This window comes from Scyliorhinus canicula, chromosome 19, assembly GCF_902713615.1.
Source record: "Scyliorhinus canicula chromosome 19, sScyCan1.1, whole genome shotgun sequence".
In the NCBI taxonomy this organism is placed as follows: domain Eukaryota; kingdom Metazoa; phylum Chordata; class Chondrichthyes; order Carcharhiniformes; family Scyliorhinidae; genus Scyliorhinus; species Scyliorhinus canicula.
This window is the reverse complement of record NC_052164.1, coordinates 38,153,975-38,172,577: the sequence shown is the minus strand read 5'-3', so window position 1 is coordinate 38,172,577 and position 18,603 is coordinate 38,153,975. Positions and strand designations below refer to the sequence as shown.

Here is an 18,603-nt window from a genome sequence, read left to right as displayed (position 1 = left end):
TAAATGGCAGAGCAGGTTCAAAAAACTGAATGGCTCCCATTTCTTATTTATAATATATCTTTCGTTTGTGTCCACAAACTGGTCCTACATTTGCCCAGATTATAATGTTGGCTATACCTTGAAAACAATCATTGGCTACAGAGTGCTTTAGGTTGCGAATGATACATAAAATGAAAGTTCTTCCTTAAATCTGGGATGAACCACTGTTCTCACTTCGGGTGAGAAACTTTATGCAAGCCCAGTTTGCAAAATGATTTGCAAATGGAAAAAAATTGCATACTTTTCAGGTATTATTGCTATCATCAAGAATTATGTCATGAGGGTCCTTCTCCAAAGGAATGTTCAACAGCTTTTGTCTTAGCTGACAGATTCAGGTCCAGGAGCCATAATTACAGCCATTGACAGAATAATCCAAAGTAGATGTGAAGCATTGATTCCGCTAAAAGTTAGAAAGTCATGCATTGCTGCCAAGTAAATTTTCAAGGCATCCTGATTGGGCAGCTTGCCACCATTCTTCGTTAACGGTGGCAAGTCAACAGAAGAGTATTTTGAGAAGGGGATCAGAGTAAAGAATAAGTTCCTGGGGATCTGGGTGGCACATCAGAATACAGTGTTTAAGATAGGCTTGAAGGCATTTTAGTTCATTGGTCTGCTTTCTGCTGGCCTTTAAGTTTATACATGAAACTAATTTAATTCCCAACATCAAATATCTTTCAATATTCCATACATTTATTGTCTCAATGCCTTCTCTTTCTCCAACTACTCCAACATCAGACCATCTGTCTTTTGCTCTTAAGGTTGCTACATCTTTTTGAGATCTCTCCCAGCTACACTTTAATATCCAACACATTTTTCCCTCTCTTTAGTTCTGATGAAGAGCCAAACAGACTTGAAACATTAACTCGGTTTCCTCACCCTACGAGTGCTGCCAGACCTGAGTTTTTTCAGCATCCTCTGTTGTGGTTTCAGATTTCAGCACTCAGTGTTTTGCTTATTGAGTACCTGTCACTTGCATGAGTACAAAATTAAGTTATTTTGAAATAATTATCTCAGTTTCAAAACTGCTCTCTATTACTGGTTCACGGCTTAATGTTAATTTTAATCACTATATTTCAGAAAGATTTCAAGGGCAACTGTATGGTTCAGATAGAATCTCTCATTATTTAGGTACCAAATCATCCTCCGAGGCCAGATTTAACAAATTTTGAGGTTTCACTATAACTACATTACACACTTCATCCGAGATTGTTGCCTGACAACAGGAGATGCCAGAAATGGAAAAGTGTTCCCTTTCCAAGTGCTGCCATCTCTTACCTTGAAGAGCATACAAATTCACTAAAATTATGTTTATCCTGAATTCTTCTGTGTGAACAGGATGGAGGCCAGCAGATTTTGTAGCAGACATGACCAATGAACACCTACTTGTCAAGAAGTTCCTTGAATCTAACATCAGCCAGCTACTAGTTATAGAACAAGAGCTGGAGAAGCAGAAGTGTGTTCTGGAAGATTCCCATTGCAAACTCACATGCATATCTTTTGGGCCATGACTACAAATGACTTGCATTCACGCCTCCACTAAACGTTATAGCGCAGCAGTGGATTCTAATACCTCAGTGAAGTGTAGTACATCAAGTGATGAGAAATAATAACCATTTAGAAGAAATAATTCAGTCATCGGCTGTTTTCCAATACATTTGAATACACATAATGCTATGAGGAAGGATAACCAACTGCACGGACTTAATAAACCCATGCATACCAACTCCAGGAATTTCTCTCTGAGAAACTGAATAGCACAAGCTGAAATTAGGCCAAATCAAATGGGAAAAGGATAGCTACCATATACCAAATACCTTTCAAGTTCATTTTTGTTTTAATCATAATCCCAATTATTCAAGCTAAAAAGATCATTTTGTGAAGTGCATGTGATAGCTGGGGGAAAAGGCCAGACATGAGGGTTTTTTTAAAAAATCAGTCATTAAAGAATGCTGTACTGGAATATGCGAAGATGAATGTTTAATCTAACAGAAAAAAAAAATAAGCCTCCGGGGTCTCAAATTTTCTTAACTGTAACTTCAGACCCAGATTCATTACACCACCACCCAGAGCACAGAAAAGAGGAGAGAATAGAAACACAAGAAATCAGCTAAAATTAAAAGGTTTCTGCTTACAGCCAATATGATACAAATATTCAGATTTCCAGATTAAACTGTGGAAGGAAACAAATTATAACAAGTGTGCACATTTTTATTGTACTTGGACATTCTTAAAAACATTTTTCATAAGGTTAAAAAGGATTAAGATTGTATGATTGTTTTTGAACTTACCCTGGAGAGACTTTCCCAGTCCTTGGCCAAGCTTCCACCCATGCTTCTGAAGCAAACGGTGTCCAATGTTGTCCTGATAGACAGAACAGAGAATAGACCAAAAATACTCCAATAATACAAACTCCCTTCCAGTCAATATTTCATTATTTTCTGTACAACGGATAAACATGCAAGAAGTTGCTAATGGGAATGGGGTAGATGGACATCCTAAGGAAACACAATGTCATAAACTGCTCACACAATTTGGGATTATTTTCTGATCGTGTGCTGTGCATCTTCAGTGCATAACACTTAAATAATAAAAGCAAGGGGAGGGAAAGAATGTAAAACAAAGAACTGAAATCAGTAAAACTGATAAAACCAAGCTCTTTTTAAAACCATATCCGTCACCTTGACAGCACCAATTTGCAACAGACAACTAAAGTTTTTTCTTTTAATTTGGTTATGTTGCGTGTCAGGCTTTTTGTCTACAGATTAACGTTAAGTGCAAAATCTGCCCCACCACTAGAAACCAAATACGAATATAGCAAATCCAGGCTAGACTTGATTGGGTTTATAACCAGCATGCAGCCATTATTAACTAAAAATGAAACAGTGAAGTTAGTAAATTTACAAAATGAGCACAAGCACAGATTGTGATGCACTTCATGTGTAAGGTAACAAAAATGCTGAAAATTAGAATGGAACAGGCCTAGCAACAGGTTTATTAGCAAGAACTATTAGTGCATGTAGGGGGGTGGGGGGAGGGGGGGGGGGGGGAGAGAGGAGAAAAGCAGCTAGCGTAATGTCTCATCTTCCTTACCACTGAGTGGTTAACTAGCTACAAACATAGAGTGATGAATTTCAAGGACTTAAAACTCCAATTTTACAATAGCATCATTGGGTTTTAAACACATCTTATATTATCTGGCAATCTAAATTTAATTTTAACCTTAAAAGCGCAATGCAATGCTTTGCAGATTCAAATTATCTCCCTGGAGTCAGTATTTTAGTATGCTATGATTCAACATTCATTCTCATCATTAACCTTGGCCAAAACATTCAGCAAATTCAAAAGCGATCTTTGGCCAATGAATATTAAAGAGCTCAAAAGTAAGCACCCTTCAAAGATTTTTGGAAGGCTCAAAATTTAATGAAGATTTGTCCTGCTGCTAATCAATTAATTAATTTTGCTTTATAGTTTCCACAAGAATGTGAAAGTCCATTATTTAACAATAATGAAATCCTGAGAGTTGCTATATTGTAGTCAAACATAACCTGACCCCCAGTCCTTCACACCGGCCCCCACCCCCTCCACCCCAAATGGTGTGTTAAATGTTGTTTGCTGGAACTAAACTTCCTCACATTATATCAACAGGTATATGGCCCACCACTGTGGTATCAAATCATTCGCTCCAAGAATTCCCTGTATGTGCTGTTTTAGCCAATTTTAGGTGGGGCTGCAATAGCAATGATTAAGTGTTCCTAACATGAGGGAAGAAGTTGTGCGAGGGAAACATTTTCATCCTTGGCATTCCTCCCAATCGATGACTCCCACGGAAAAGAAATGACTACGTGCGAATTTCTGGTGAAGGCAGAATCAGGCTTTATCAAGAGAATAAAGGTGTGAGGTAGAATGTTTTGAAAGTTACTTTTTTCTTTTAACGAAGAACATGAAGTTATAAAAAGATGAAGCAAAAAAGAAAGTAACGGTGAATTAAGAAAAATATTAGGGATGGGGAAAAGAGAAGAATGACATGTTGAGCAGTGTTTAAAGTTTGTTTCCTATTAAAACTGTTTTTGTAGCTTTGATTGAATATTTTTAATTGTTACTGCTGATATTGTGTAGTTCCACCATCGTAACATGTGTTTCTACATTGGTGCGCAAGTGGAAAATGTAAGAAAACCTTTGTGCGTCACAAAGGCATGTGCCTGGACCTGGCAGCAATTTGGGACAAATTCCACACAGATTAAAGCAGTGGGTAAAGCAGCAATTTATCCTAAGCACTTCATTTTGTTCACCCTTTTCAGGTCTGAAAGGTGAAGCACCCAAGTTGTAAGTTCACTGCAGCTGTACAGATACAGGTACCCTGCTGAGTGTTAAACAACTAATGACGGGTAAAATATTTCTGAAAGGTCATAAGAATCTAGTGCCAGCACATCGCAGCACTCCATAAATATTGCTGTGCTATGTATCTACTTGCAAACATATTTATCAAAGAAGATCCATTGTTTGTTATTTACTTTATTGCAGCGTCAGGGCACAGACTGTCAAAAAAAATCTTTATTCTGTAATTACCAAAGATGTGGAACACATAGTAGTAACTGATTTCTAGTGCTGTATAAAACCATGCTACAGAGTTTTGATTGCCAAACATAAGTCAAGCATATTTAGTACAAAGGTCAAAAAAGAAACCAAGTGTTAAAATGTTGGTTATTTCCCAAACAAAAAAATCCTACTACAAATTCTATTTGTCAAAAGATAATTTTAAAAAAAATAGACTTGATCTTTCATCCGGGTGTCATCTACAAAATTATACATTTCATTTAAATTAGGGAATTACATCAATACAAGTGGCAGTCATTTCCATATGTACTTGTTGGGAGAATTGCAAAAAGTGGTGATTTACTAGCAATAATAATGCTACAGTAAAATGGGACTTCAGATTAATGAGATTGCTATGAAACCTATTCCCCCCCCCCCCCCTCAGTGGGACAAAGTAAATCACCTGTCCTGAAAAGTCTTTATCTCAATAAAAGCAAATCAGTACTAACTCAAAATTTTATATGCTGCTATTAAATTATAATTTTTTTAAAAACTGTTCAAATTAAGTACCTCATCAAATTAGAAAATATACCTAGAGATCTTAATCACTTGTCATTAGATATAAAAAGTGTTTTATTGTACTTGGGTAGGAAGACAAATTGATAATGTTTCTGTAAGTTATTTAATAGAGGAGCAACCCAAATGTAGCTTGATAAGTTCAAAAATCTACATCATTCCAAATTTAAGTACAGGTTCCTACTCTAAGCCTTTCTCCTGGTGCATTACTGTTGCACTTCAAGCTTCAGGGTATGCAGTTTTTTTGCATTTAAACCAATATCGTAAATTTAAAACTAAACTTAATGCTGAAAAAAGTGATCTGCAAAACAAAATTTAAGTTTAAAAATAATTGCATCTCAACACTGGCAATGTAGTAATCACTTCAGTTAATAAAAGGCCAAATTCAAGGAAAAGGTTATTTACGTCAGTTAAAGAGGGGAAAACTGAAATCTGCTGAGCTGGCAAATTTTCCAGTTAGGTTTAGGTGTAAAAGTCTTTAATGCTTACAATCTTACATGAGTCATAAAACAGGCTCTATTCTCCTTCACCCCCACATTTTTGGTGGAGAATGTTGTTTTCTCTTTCAATCGATTTTAATACAAGTTCAACTCAACTTTGATCCAATTAAATATTAAAACCACATTATAAAGTTTTCAGGGAAGAAGGAAGTGAGACATTGCCCTGACTGCATATTAATAAATGCAATAAAAAAAATAAACAGACAAATGAAGCAATAGGCTATTTCAAAGCAGTGCAAGTGGAGTGAAAGCATTTCCATACGAACCTGGCTTTAAAAACTGGGCTGTCAAAAGAACAGTTAAATGTAACACAAAGTAAGAAACTGTCCAAATACTAATGGTCTGCTTCTGTTCAATTCACTGCTCGCATGTCTACATTAGGTAATAGTGAAAGCACAATGTAAATCCACGATTCAAGATCAGATAGCTGTAAGTCAGTGCAGTGTGCCATGATGACACTGAGGGAAAAAACTGAAACAAAATATATATTTTTTATATGTAAATAAAAAAATATATATATAGATGTGTGTGAGGAGATATATCAGGAAAGTGTGACAGAAAGGTGAGCACTACTTTGCCATTACATGCAAGAGCACTGTAGAACGGTTCCTAAAACAAACTTTATATTTAACTACAGATGACACACGATGATGGCTAGAAGGGCCAAATGGTAATGCTACACCATACAGCTACGAGACATGAAATATTTATAGTGCAGGGAACATGCGGCTACTGTTAAATGTCAAATCAGAAGCCATATTGACATAACCTTTGTCCTTTTAGGAGTCCACAGATCTTGTATATGTACAAAATGACAAAGCATAATCTGACTCTTGTAAACAACACTACTACCGTATCAAACTAAACTAATAAATAAAAAGCAACCACCACACTCAAACTAAGTTGAATAGCCCTTAGAGCATTATACTGCTTAGCCTATTATTGGATAACACAACCATATTTTGTAATCTTTTAAAACTGGAAAGGTATCAACAGGACTATCAATGAAACTAGAACAAGATTGTCTTTCTTTTTAAAAATACATTTTTAACTTAGCATATTCAGAATGTCCAGGACGGATCGGACTTGAAAAATGAGGGTGAACACCTTAAATGGTAGTTATTGTTAAAATGGAATTCAGAACTTAGATTTGCTGCATGTCACAAAATCAGTCATTAGATTCCAGAAGGAATACTTTTGCAGATTTTAAAGTGCAATAGGTTTCTTAAAATAGATTTCTTCATCTTTTAGTTGCACCGTATCCTAACAACTTAATTAATAATAAACAATTTAATAAATGGCAGAGCAGGCTCGAAGGACCGAATGGCCTCTTCCTGCTTCTATTTTCTATGTATGCTTCTGTGTAATTAGTGCTGTTGGTAAGAAAGGAAGGTATCATCCTGAAAATGTATCATCCTGAAAATGTCCTGTTTCGAATATGCAAATGTAATTGCTCCTGATGCTGGGAAATAGGCTCCTCAAAGAAGTGACATTTCACATAAGTCGATTTTTTTTCCTTTCCATTACTGATCACATGCATTAGAAATAGGCTGTACTAATCTCAATGTACAGAACAGTTATCCTTATGTGCATCAGCAGTTGAGTAATATCAAATAAACAAATTCTCTGCATACCTCAAAATCTGTGGACTCTACTATGTAGCCAAGTTTGCTGTTCGCACTGACTGAACACTGTAGCATAGCATTTAGCACATCTCAAGAGACAATGCTGCAGGACAATGTGGGTACTTAAAATGCATCAAAGTCATTTGTTAACTGTCAAAAAAAAATTGTCTTGGCTTTTTCGCATTGAAGTTTTTAATGGCACGGCTTTCCTACCTACACACAAATACAAATTTGTTCTCCACCACTCCAGAAAGATAGTTGTATTGTAGGGCTTTTAAATTTAACTATTCATGTCTGCAAAAAGCCTACCTAATTTCTGTTACAATGCAGTGCAATCAAAAATATCGGACCCTAGCTTTCAGGAGAATTATTTTTTAAAAAGAGGAGCCATTAATTAGCTGCTTGATGGATACATTAGCTAATGCAGAGTCAGCACGTTCTCCCTGTGGCTGCATGGGTTTCCTCCGGGTGCTCCGGTTTCCTCCCACAGTCCAAAGATGTGCACGTTAGGTGGATTGGCCATGCTAAATTGCCCTTAGTGTCCAAAAAGGTTAGGAGGGTTTATTGAGTTACGGGGATAGGGTGGAAGTGAGGGCTTCAGTGGGTCGGTGCAGACTCGATGGGCCAAATGGCCTCCTTCTGCACTGTATGTTCTATGTTCAATGCTAACCAATAGTACATTAATTCAGAATGTTGCCATTTTACCACTATGCAATTGAGTACTAGGACAGTGACTTGATCTCCATAATTTTCACTGGACAAGGAAGACAATACATCTTTGGAGGGAAATGGAATAAAGTGTGAACACATTGCCCTGTGTCACTTTTGCAGTCTTAAATACTGCAAATCGAGTTAGTGGTGCCAGGGAGCAATGCATGCCTCCTACCTCAGCTAAGGAATAGAAATAAATGGAAGCAAATTGAGGAACGGAAGAGAAATTAAAAAGTTATTTGCTGAAAAATGTAGATTATAATTTATATTTAAAAAATAAGTTTTGATGGTAGTTAAATGGAAATATTATTGGTATTGAGTCAGATTTTAGTAAAATTATAATTAACTAGTACACGAAGTCATCTGCCTGCACTGAACTCCCATTTTCTTGTGTTTCAGGAATATAACAGCAGTCAATCAAATGATAAATTATTGGATAAAATCAAGTTTAAGTTATAAAGTTTTTTGGAAAGAGAAAGATGATAATTCTCAACAATATGAACAACATGAATCTCTGTTTACAAAGGTGACAAAAATGGGACATATAATTTACATCACTGTTTTCTGGACTTCTAGTGATCTACTACAACAAACATTGAAGTATGTCAACTCATTTGCTGAACTGCAAATTTTGTAAATGAAGATGGTCTATTTTTGATGTTTTATTGATCAAGTAAAATTAATAGCTTTGGTGAGGTAACGCTTTGGTCAAGTACAAATGAATGACTCAAAAGTGGCACAAAATAAATATTAAATGCCCGAGTGAATATAAAGGAAAGCAAGCAAAAAAAGTGGGTGGTAACATCTTTTAAAGGTTAAAAAAAGCTCAAAATTAGTTAGGTATGGTGGTATTAATATTATGTCATTCAATTGAAAACTTATCCTGCAGTATTATCAACATGCGTCATCAGCTAATGCCATTCCATAGACAAGCATCATGCCAGCAAAGTCTCACAGTAAGTATTTCGCTGTATTGGAAGGACAGGATAAGGAACCAGGAAACCCTAAAAAAAAATAGCAGAGCGTGCAATACAAACCAGTTCATGGCTGCCTAGCAATTATGGCCCAACTGCTGCAGAAGAGAAATGGTGGACACCCCAAGTAGTGTGCATTATTTGTTACATGGAAACACAGGCACATCTTCCAGGAGAACAGGAATATCTACTGATCCTCCCTCTCCACCGCACACCACACCCCCCCCCCCCCCCCACATTCCTCCACCCTCCATTAAGTACACTGGGTGGAAATTTGCACACATTTTACACATAGCAAACAAGTTCAATCTATTCCATATTTTATGAACACCATCCACCCCCAACATTTTCTTCCACTACTAATAATTCTGGTTCAACTGATTCTGGACAAATAAAACATAACTTGGTGTTGGCAAAAATATTATAAATAATCATTACTCAACCAAATTCATGTAGGTTGAACATAGCTGCCGGTGCACCTCATCGACAAAGCAAATTATAATTTAGGTAACCACTGGCAACCAAACAACAGGATGGATTCCTTGCTGTCCAAATTATTGCTTTTAATTTAACGTTTTTTTTATGTACATTCAAAATCAGCCGAAGATACACATAGCTCAAAAGTTTCTTTATAGTCTGGTACAGAATAATAAATAGTTATGTTTTACAAGTAGGAAATAAGTCAAATTATTAACTGATTTCTGGCAGATTTTTTGGGATGGAAGCTCTGTTTACTTGCAATTGTGCCGTGGCCTGAAGTGATCAATCATATGTTGTTTTCACTTTAGTTAGTGATGGAGAGTTAAATAAAATTAGTCATTTTAAATTCAATGATGTAACTGATCTGTTGCAGTTTCTCTTAAATTGGTCTTATAATAACCACAAAAATATATGTATCCTCACCTACAAAGTTCTGGCCCTTATATGAAATCACATCCATTTAAGGAAATGCAGTAAAATGATGGTTCAAGACAGTGAGCACTTTCAAGGCCCCAGCCGTTTTATGTTCAAATCCTTAGCTGATCTCCCATTTGCCTCCACTAGGAAATGGGGCGGTTCCCTCAATTCTTAATTCTTGGAGGAAGATCAATTTTAAGCAGTGCTAATAATGGGCATTAGTTGAACTATAGTTAAATCATCTTTATGCACCACAGCACAAATAGATCATTAGTATAACTAGTAAAATGTGTGCAAAACATCCAGTAGCTGAAGAGGATCAGGACATACTTCCAGTCTTTGTACACATCCATCCATTCCACTCATCCCACATTGCACATGAAGTTCCATCTTTTACTTTGTGAGTGCAATGACAATTACCACACACAAAATCAAATGCTGAAAAACTAAAGCACTGGATTAACTCAAGTAAAGGCTAACTGAATTAGAACTACTTTAACGTTTAACATATTACAAAGGAGACTTCTATAAAGTGGGATTATTTATGAAGCATTTTACTGAAAGCAGCAATGAAGCACGTGTACTACTTATCCATGAAGTACAAACAAAATGTTGATTTACCTTAAGATGCATTTTTCATGTCCTGTATATATAGTAGCAGCACAGCATTAATAAACGTTATATTACAAAAACCTGAAAAACTTAAAATTAAAATAAAGGCGTACACTAAGCACTAGAAAGTAGTTTGGATCAACTATGTCATTTTCACTGCTCGAAAATTTCTGGTCCAGTTATTCTAAAACTGCACTAGCTTTTTTTCCTCGTTAGGGGTGCCTAATCATTCAACTTTACACAAAATCAGCTCTCAATCGAAATTCAAATCCTTACCGATTCTATGGGCTTGTCCAAGGATGCCTGTTCAATCTCCAGATGTCCTTCTTCATATTGATCAAAGTGATTCCCCTAAAAGGAAATCAATGAAGAATAGTAAAGACATCCTCTGAAAAACAAACTATTAATTTGGTCTCATTGTGAACGTTTGAATTCAACAATGCCACCAAACAGCTAAATTATTGTAAATTTAAAGAAAATCAAAATATCAGAGGCATTGGATAATATCCTATTCAGTATCGGATTTTCAATTTATTTATTTGGAGAGTTGAACTTGCATTATAAAAATGTAACAGGATGTTCAACAGTGGTGTTTAAAGCTCCGACTGAAATAGTAAGTGACGGAAATTCATCATTTGATTCATGTGGATATATTTGTAGGAATAAGACAGTTTCACCATTTATCACCAATGCCTCCAAAAACATGGTGAATCTCGGAATGGAGGAACATATTTGCACAACTTAACTATGGGATAATAAACTCACACCATGTCCTGCACATCCACCATCCCGTTGCTCACTACAGGGACCCAAGTTGGTTCTTGGTCCAGCAGCATGTAAGAGTTTAAAATTCTCACCCTGATTTTCAAATCCCTGCATGGCCTCACTCCTACCTAGGTCTGCACGGTAGCACAGTGGTTAGAACTGTTGCTTCACAGCGCCAGGGACCCGGGTTCCATTCACGGCCTGCTCAACTGGATGTGCAGTGCAGGTATCTGTTGTGGGTTCATTCAACCAGCATGTGAGTAAATATCAGAATCCATCTGTAACTCGCTAGGAAAATTGAACATTTGCAAACTGAGACTGAGAGATTTCATTTCTAAGTAAAGAAATGAGTATTATGTTGATGAGATGCCATTAAAATACTGATCAGCCATGATCTGTCTGAATAAGGGACTAAGTGCTGACAGTCCCTTTTCCCCCATCGTCCATCAATCAGACTCTCAGCTATTCCTTGTCCATTCTTTAAGCACAGTGGTTAGCACAGTTGCTTCCAGCACTAGGGGCCCGGGTTCAATTTCCAGCTCGGGTCACTGTCTGTGCAGAGTCTGCACATTCTCCCTGTATCTGCGTGGGTTTCGTCCGGGTGCTCTGGTTTCCTCCCACAGTCCAAAGATGTGCAGGTTAAGTGGATCGACCATACTAAATTGCCCCATGGTGTCCCGGGATGTGTAGGTTATGTTAAGAGGATATTAGGATCAAATTTGGCCCTTGGAATGAGCACCCCACTGAAGCCTATGCCTCCACCTATTTCCGTAAACCATAAACCCCACCTAATCTTTTAGACACGGAGGGAAAATTTATCATGGTCAATCCACCTAGCCTGCACATCTTTGGATTGCAGGAGGAAACCGGAGCACCCGGAGGAACCCACGCAGACATGGGGAGAAAGTGCAAACTCCACACAGTCACCTGAGGCTGGAATTGAATCTGGGGCCCTGGAGCTGTGAGACAGCAGTGCTAACCACTGTGCACCTATGCCGTGGTATAGGGTTCCAGATATCTCTGCCAAGGGTTGGAAAGAAATCCACAGTGAGAGAGGATCCAGCTGTCAGGTTGGTATCAACAACAGATAGGACTAAGAAAGAGGCTCTGTTTAGGGATTTTGACCTGCGAGGGCAAAATTGAAAAGCAGAACCTCAAATGTAATAACCCCTGGATTATTATCTGAGTTTAGAACAAATCGGCATATGGTAAATAAGGTTAGAGAAATGAATGGGTAGCTGAAAGACTGTGTGGGCGAAATAGGTTTTGATTAATGGGGCACTGGCACAGATAGTGGGGAAAATGGGAGCTGTACCGTTGGGATGGTCTTCACCTGAACAGTTCTGGAACCGGTACTCATATAAGCCATTTAACTGGGGCGGTACAGGATGCTTTAAACTAAATAGTGGAGTTATGAGATCACGTGAGAGGAGATGTAGCAAATCAAAGTATAACAAGGTACTAGAGCAGGGTAGTGATTTAGACAAGCATTACCATAGTGTGGCAGGAAGGAACAGAGAGTACAAACTTAGATGAGGCCAGATATTGCAAAAATAGTTTAAAAAAGACAGAGTTAACGGCCGTTTTTAAATGCAGGCAGCATTTGCAACAAAATGGATGAATTGTTGGCATAGGTAAATATAAATATGTATTATCTGATAGCGATCACACAGACCAATACTGGGGCCTGAATATTGAAGAGTATTTGACATTTTGAAAAGATAGGAAGCTAAGAAAAGGTGGTGGAGTAGCTCTATTAATTAAGGATGTCATTAGTGCAGTAGTGAGAGATGACCTTAGCTCAAAAGAACAGCATGTAGAATCAGTTTGAGTATGGATAAGAAATAGGAATGATATACGGTCACTTGTGGGAGTAGATTATAGGCCCCCTAACAACAGCTCTCACCATAATTAAGTAAAAGATGCTTGGAAAACTATTTGACCCAAAGGCAGCACAATGAAATGGTGCCTCAACAGCGCCAAGGACCCGGGTTCAACTCCAGCCTTGGGTTACTGTCTGTGTGGAATCTGCACGTTCTCTCCGTGTCTGCATGGGTTTCCTCCGGGTGCTCTGATTTCCTCCCACATTCCAAAAATGTGCAGGTCAGTGGATTGACCATGCTAAATTGCCCCTTAGTGCCCAAGGATGTGTCGGTTATGTGGGGTAATGGGGATGGGGCAGGGTATGGGCGTGGTAGGGTGCTCTTTCAGAGGATCAGGCTGAATGGTCACCTTCTGCACTTTAGGATTTCTATGGATCCAAAGGCTGACCAGTCCCCAGGACCAGATGGTCTGCATCCTAGGGTCGTAAAAGTGGTTGCAGAGCAAGTAGATGCATTGCTTCTAATCATCCAAAATTCCTTAGATTCTGTATCAACCATGATAGAATGGTGGAGCAGACACGATGGGCCAAATGGCCTAATTCTGCTCCTATATCTTATGAACTTATGGAAGGCTCCATGTGGATTGGAAAATAGCCAATAGATTTATTCCAAACTTATTCAAGGAGAGAAACAAGAAGCAGAAGACTACAGGCCAGTTAGCTATGCATCTGTCATAAGGAAATTGCTAGAATCCATTACTAAGGGGGTTATAGCAGGATACATTGAAAATCATGATGTGATCAGGCAGAGTAAACATGGCTTTGTGAAAGGGAAATCATGTGCAACTAAGAGTTTTTTGAGGAAGTATCAAGTAAAGTGGATAAAGGATAACCTGTAGATGTGGTATATTTGGATTTCCAAATGGCATTTGACAGGTGCCATATGAAAGGTTACCAGACAAGATAAGAGCGCATGGTGCAGGGGGGTAACATGTTAGCATAGATAAAGGTCGATTAGCTATCAAGAAGCAGCAAGTAGAAAAGTGGGTGTTTTTCAGATTGGCAAGCTGTAACTCGTGGAGTGCCACAGGGATCAGTGTTGGTGGCTCAACTATTTACAATCTACATCAATGACATGGATGAAGGGACCAAATGTATGGTAGCTAAATTTGCCAACACACTAAGATAGGTAGGAAAATAAGTTAAGAGAAAGTAGAGAGTCTGCAAAAGGATATAGGCAATTGTGAGTGGGCAAAAAATTGGCAGATGTAGTGTAACAAGAGAATATGGTAACTTGACCATTTTGGCATGAAGAATGGAATAGTATAGCACTTCAATAGAGAGAGATTGCAGAATTCAGTGGTATGGAAGGATCTGGATGCCCTGGATGATGAGCCACACAAAAAATTAGTATACAAGTACAGCAAATGATTAGGAAGGCAAAAGGAGTGTTGGCGTTTATTGCAAAGGGAATGGAGTATAAAAGGAGGGAAATTTTAATGCAGCTGTACAAGGCATTGTTGAGACCAAATCTGGAACAGTGTGTGCAGTTTTGGTCTACTTATTTAAACAAAGATGTATTTGTGTTGGAAAAAGTACAGAGAAGGTTCACAACTCATTACTGGGATGAAGGGCTTACCTTATGACGTTTGAACAGAACATAGAACAAACAGTGCAGAAGGAGGCCATTCGGCCCATCGAGTCTGCACCGACCCATTTAACCCTCACTTCCACCCTATCCCCATAACCCAATAACCCCACCTAACCTTTTATGGTCACTAAAGGCAATTTATCATGGCCAATCCACCTAACCTGATCGTCTTTGGACTGTGGGTTTCCTCTGGGTGCACCGGTTCCCTCCCATAGACCAAAGATTGGATTGGATTTGTTTATTGACATGTGTACCGAGGAACAGTGAAAAGTATTTTTCTGCAAGCAGCTCAACAGATCATTCAGTACATGGAAGAAAAGGGAATTAAACAAAATTCAAGAAAATACATGAGAATACATAATAGGGCAACACAAGATATACAATGTAACTACATAAGCATTGGCATCGGTTGAAGCATACAGGGTGTAGTGTTAATGAGGTCAGTCAATAAGAGGGTCATTTAGGAGTCTAGTGACAGTGGGGAAGAAGCTGTTTTTGAGTCTGGTCGTGTGTGTTCTCAGACTTCTGAATCTCCTGCCCGATGGAAGAAGTTGGAAAAGTGAGTAAGCCGGGTGGGAGGGATCCTTGATTATGCTGCCTGCTTTCCCCCGGCGGCAGGAGGTGTAGATGGAGTCCATGGATGGGAGGCAGGTTCGTGTGATGGACTGGGCGGTATTCACGACTCTCTGAAGTTCCTTGCGGTCCTGGGCCGAGCAGTTGCCATACCAGGTTGTGATGCAGCCCGATAGGATGCTTTCTATAGGGCATCTGTAAAAGTTGGTAAGGGTTAATGTGGACATGCCGAATTTCCTTAGTTTCCTGAGGAAGTATAGGCGCTGTTGTGCTTTCATGGTGATAGCATCGACGTGAGTGGACCAGGACAGATTTTTGGTCATGTGCACCCCTAGGAATTTGAAACTGCTAACCATCTCCACCTCGGCCCCGTTGACGCTGACAGGGGTGTGTACAGTACTTTGCTTCCTGAAGTCGATGACCAGCTCTTTAGTTTTGCTGGCATTGAGGGAGAGATTGTTGTCGTTACACCACTCCACTAGGTTCTCTATCTCCCTCCTGTATTCGGACTTGTCGTTATTCGAGATCCGGCCCACTATGGTCGTATCGTCAGCAAACTTGTAGATGGAGTTGGAACCAAGTTTTGCCACGCAGTCGTGTGTGTACAGGGAGTAGAGCAGGGGGCTAAGTACGCAGCCTTGCGGGGCACCGGTATTGAGGACTATTGTGGAGGACGTGTTGGTGTTCATTCTTACTGACTGTGGTCTGTTGGTCAGAAAGTCAAGGATCCAGTTGCAGAGTGGAGAGCCAAGTCCTAGGTTTTGGAGCTTTGATATGAGCTTGGCTGGGATTATGGTGTTGAAGGCGGAGCTGTAGTCAACAAATAGGAGTCTGATGTAGGAGTCCTTGTTTTTGAGATGCTCTAGGGATGAGTGTAGGGCCAGGGAAATGGCGTCTGATGTGGACCGGTTGCGACGGTATGCGAATTGAAGTGGGTCAAGGTGTACCGGGAGTATGGAGGTGATGCGCTTCATGATCAGCCTCTCGAAGCACTTAATTACAACTGACGTCAGGGCCACCGGGCGGTAATCATTGAGGCATGTTGCCTGGTTCTTCTTTGGTACCGGTATGATGGTGGTCTTCTTGAAGCAGGTGGGGACCTCGGGGTGGAGTAGGGATAGGTTAAAGATGTCTGTGAATACCTCTGCCAGCTGGTATGCGCAGGCTCTGAGTGCACGACCAGGGATCCCGTCCGGGCAGGTTAGGTGGGGTTACGGGGATAGGACCTCAGTAGGGTACTCTTTCAGATGGTTGGTGCAGACTCCCCACCTAACCTGCATATCTTTGGACTATGGGAGGAAACCGGTGCACCCAGAGGAAACCCACGTAGACATTGGGAGAATGCGCAAACTCCAGTCACCCAAGGTCAGAATTGAACCCGGGTCCCTGGCGCTGTGAGGCAGCAGTGCTAGCCATTGTACCACTGTGCCGCTGACTAATCTATAATTCCATTGTGACATGCTTGGAACGCTGAAAAATCTTATTGCATTTTCTAAAGAAGATTGTGTGTGTGTGTGCTTAGTTCTGCCCATCATCTGTAGAATTTCATCCAGTTATGTTTCCCCAAACAGAGCAGCGAGCTTGGTGCTATTTGACCTCTGCCAATATTGCTGCACTATGACACACATAGTGAAGTAGATAAGTACCCACCCACATCAGTTGTTTCCTTTCATTGCATTATGCCTCTCTTCTGCTTGTTGTCTAACTGCTCTTTATTTGATCTGATTTTATATTATAAAAGAGAGAAGTAAATACTTTCATCCTTCCATAGACTAAATGTTGGTAAGATTTATTTGGTTGGTATTGGGAGAATCGATTTGACTATAAAACAAAGTGCAAATGGATTGAATCATTAAGGGAAACAACAGATGGAAGATAGTGAAACTTCAAATCATCTAGGAGAGAGATCATTGGTGCTGGTAATTGGTAATAAGCCCTCAGGCCTTGGACCAAAGGTGGGCAAGAAATTATAGGACTTATGGTTGAAAATCAAACGACTATTAAAGTGTGTTCATGACATTCTTTATCTGCATGTCAATGTTTATTTTCTCTTTGTGTGCCAAGAATCAGAGGTTGTAGTCATGGCTGTGGACATATTGGTTGCTCACCACTGATTTTGATGGAATCCAGGGGCGGGGTGTTAGTTATTGTATTGCAGTTGTTTTGGTGCAGTTGTATCTGAAACTTCTTGAGGCATACCCAGAAGTGAGAGCGTGGCCAGCGTGCGCACGTAGAAATGCACAGTTCAGTTACATCTTGCTCGTACAGGAGAACACAAGGATAAAATCTGCCGTTCTCTAGCAGTTACAAATAACAAATGAAACATAGCAACATAACATAGCATGATAATGTGTGTTGTTTGTAAAACAGGGATCAAATGGTTTGTGGGACTTGAACGAGCTCTTTGTGTAACTGCGTGGCTGGTGGTGATTGTCAAAAGGCTGAATATATTTCTTGAAGGGCAGGGACAGGTTGCAACAGCTGCACATTACGTCCTCATGCCCCCTCACATCAATAGGAATATATTTTTAGTCCCGAGTGATGATTGTTATTAAGTTTCTTTGTATTCCCGACCATTATGTTACATATTTAGGCATAAATAAAGCATTTGACCTATTTGTAAATTTTGGCAAGTTGATATAAGCAGCTCTTGCTTGCCTAAGTGAATGCGTAGATCAGTGATTCCATTTAGTTTTGGAACAGTTCCAGCAGAGTGTCATATGGCAACAATTATATGAGGTAGCCTGTTCTTGATTCCTTATCTGTCCATTTCTTTCTTCAGTGTTTATACAGCGTAGTATTGTCATCTTCTCCTTCTGAGGCAGTTACCATGGATTGAGGACGATTTGCTTCAACTCTGCGGGTTGATAAATGCGCGATCTACAGACTCTGTAGCATGTGGAGCAGGGGTAGATGGTTTGTACGGATGTTTATGAACTCCCTCCGATGTCTCAACTTTGACACTACATGTTCCTGACTAAGTCTCTCACTGTGTTCGGTGACTTACATAGGAGCTTTGGACTTAGGGGCAGGATTGGCTATTTGGCCTTCGGGTCAGCTCTTTCATTCAATAAGATCGTGGCTGATCTTGTCGTGGTCTCAGGTCCACTTTCCTGTCTGCCACCTCCCTGCCTGTGACTCGCTGCCCATTTCTGTCATGAATAAATCCAATGACCCAGCCGCCATTGCTTTCTGGGTAGAGAATTCCAGACACTAATGACCTCGGAGGGAAAACATTTCTCATCTCGGCCTTAAAAAACAGACCTATTTTATTCTTAAATTGTATCCCCTAGTTCTAGTCTATTGGAATCTTCCTGGTCAAGTT

At 39.5% G+C, this 18,603-nt stretch overlaps 1 protein-coding gene across 13 annotated transcripts in view; it reads right to left on the bottom strand.

Moving 5' to 3' along the window:
- The window catches only part of gpatch8 (G patch domain containing 8), a 212,368-nt gene that overhangs the window by 169,638 nt on the left and 24,127 nt on the right, over positions 1-18,603 (bottom strand). For 3 of the 13 annotated variants that reach the window (XM_038778727.1, XM_038778721.1, XM_038778718.1), the window contains 4 exons: positions 10,744-10,818; positions 10,477-10,498; positions 5,915-5,932; positions 2,328-2,400 (listed from right to left, as the gene is read on the bottom strand). In XM_038778727.1, coding sequence (XP_038634655.1) covers positions 2,328-2,369 — 42 coding nt within the window. In that variant the 5' untranslated portion in view covers positions 2,370-2,400; positions 5,915-5,932; positions 10,477-10,498; positions 10,744-10,818. Of the gene's footprint in view, positions 1-2,327; positions 2,401-5,914; positions 5,934-10,476; positions 10,499-10,743; positions 10,819-18,603 lie in introns of those variants that run through there. The other 10 variants (XM_038778729.1, XM_038778722.1, XM_038778717.1 and 7 more) reach the window with 6 other exon arrangements.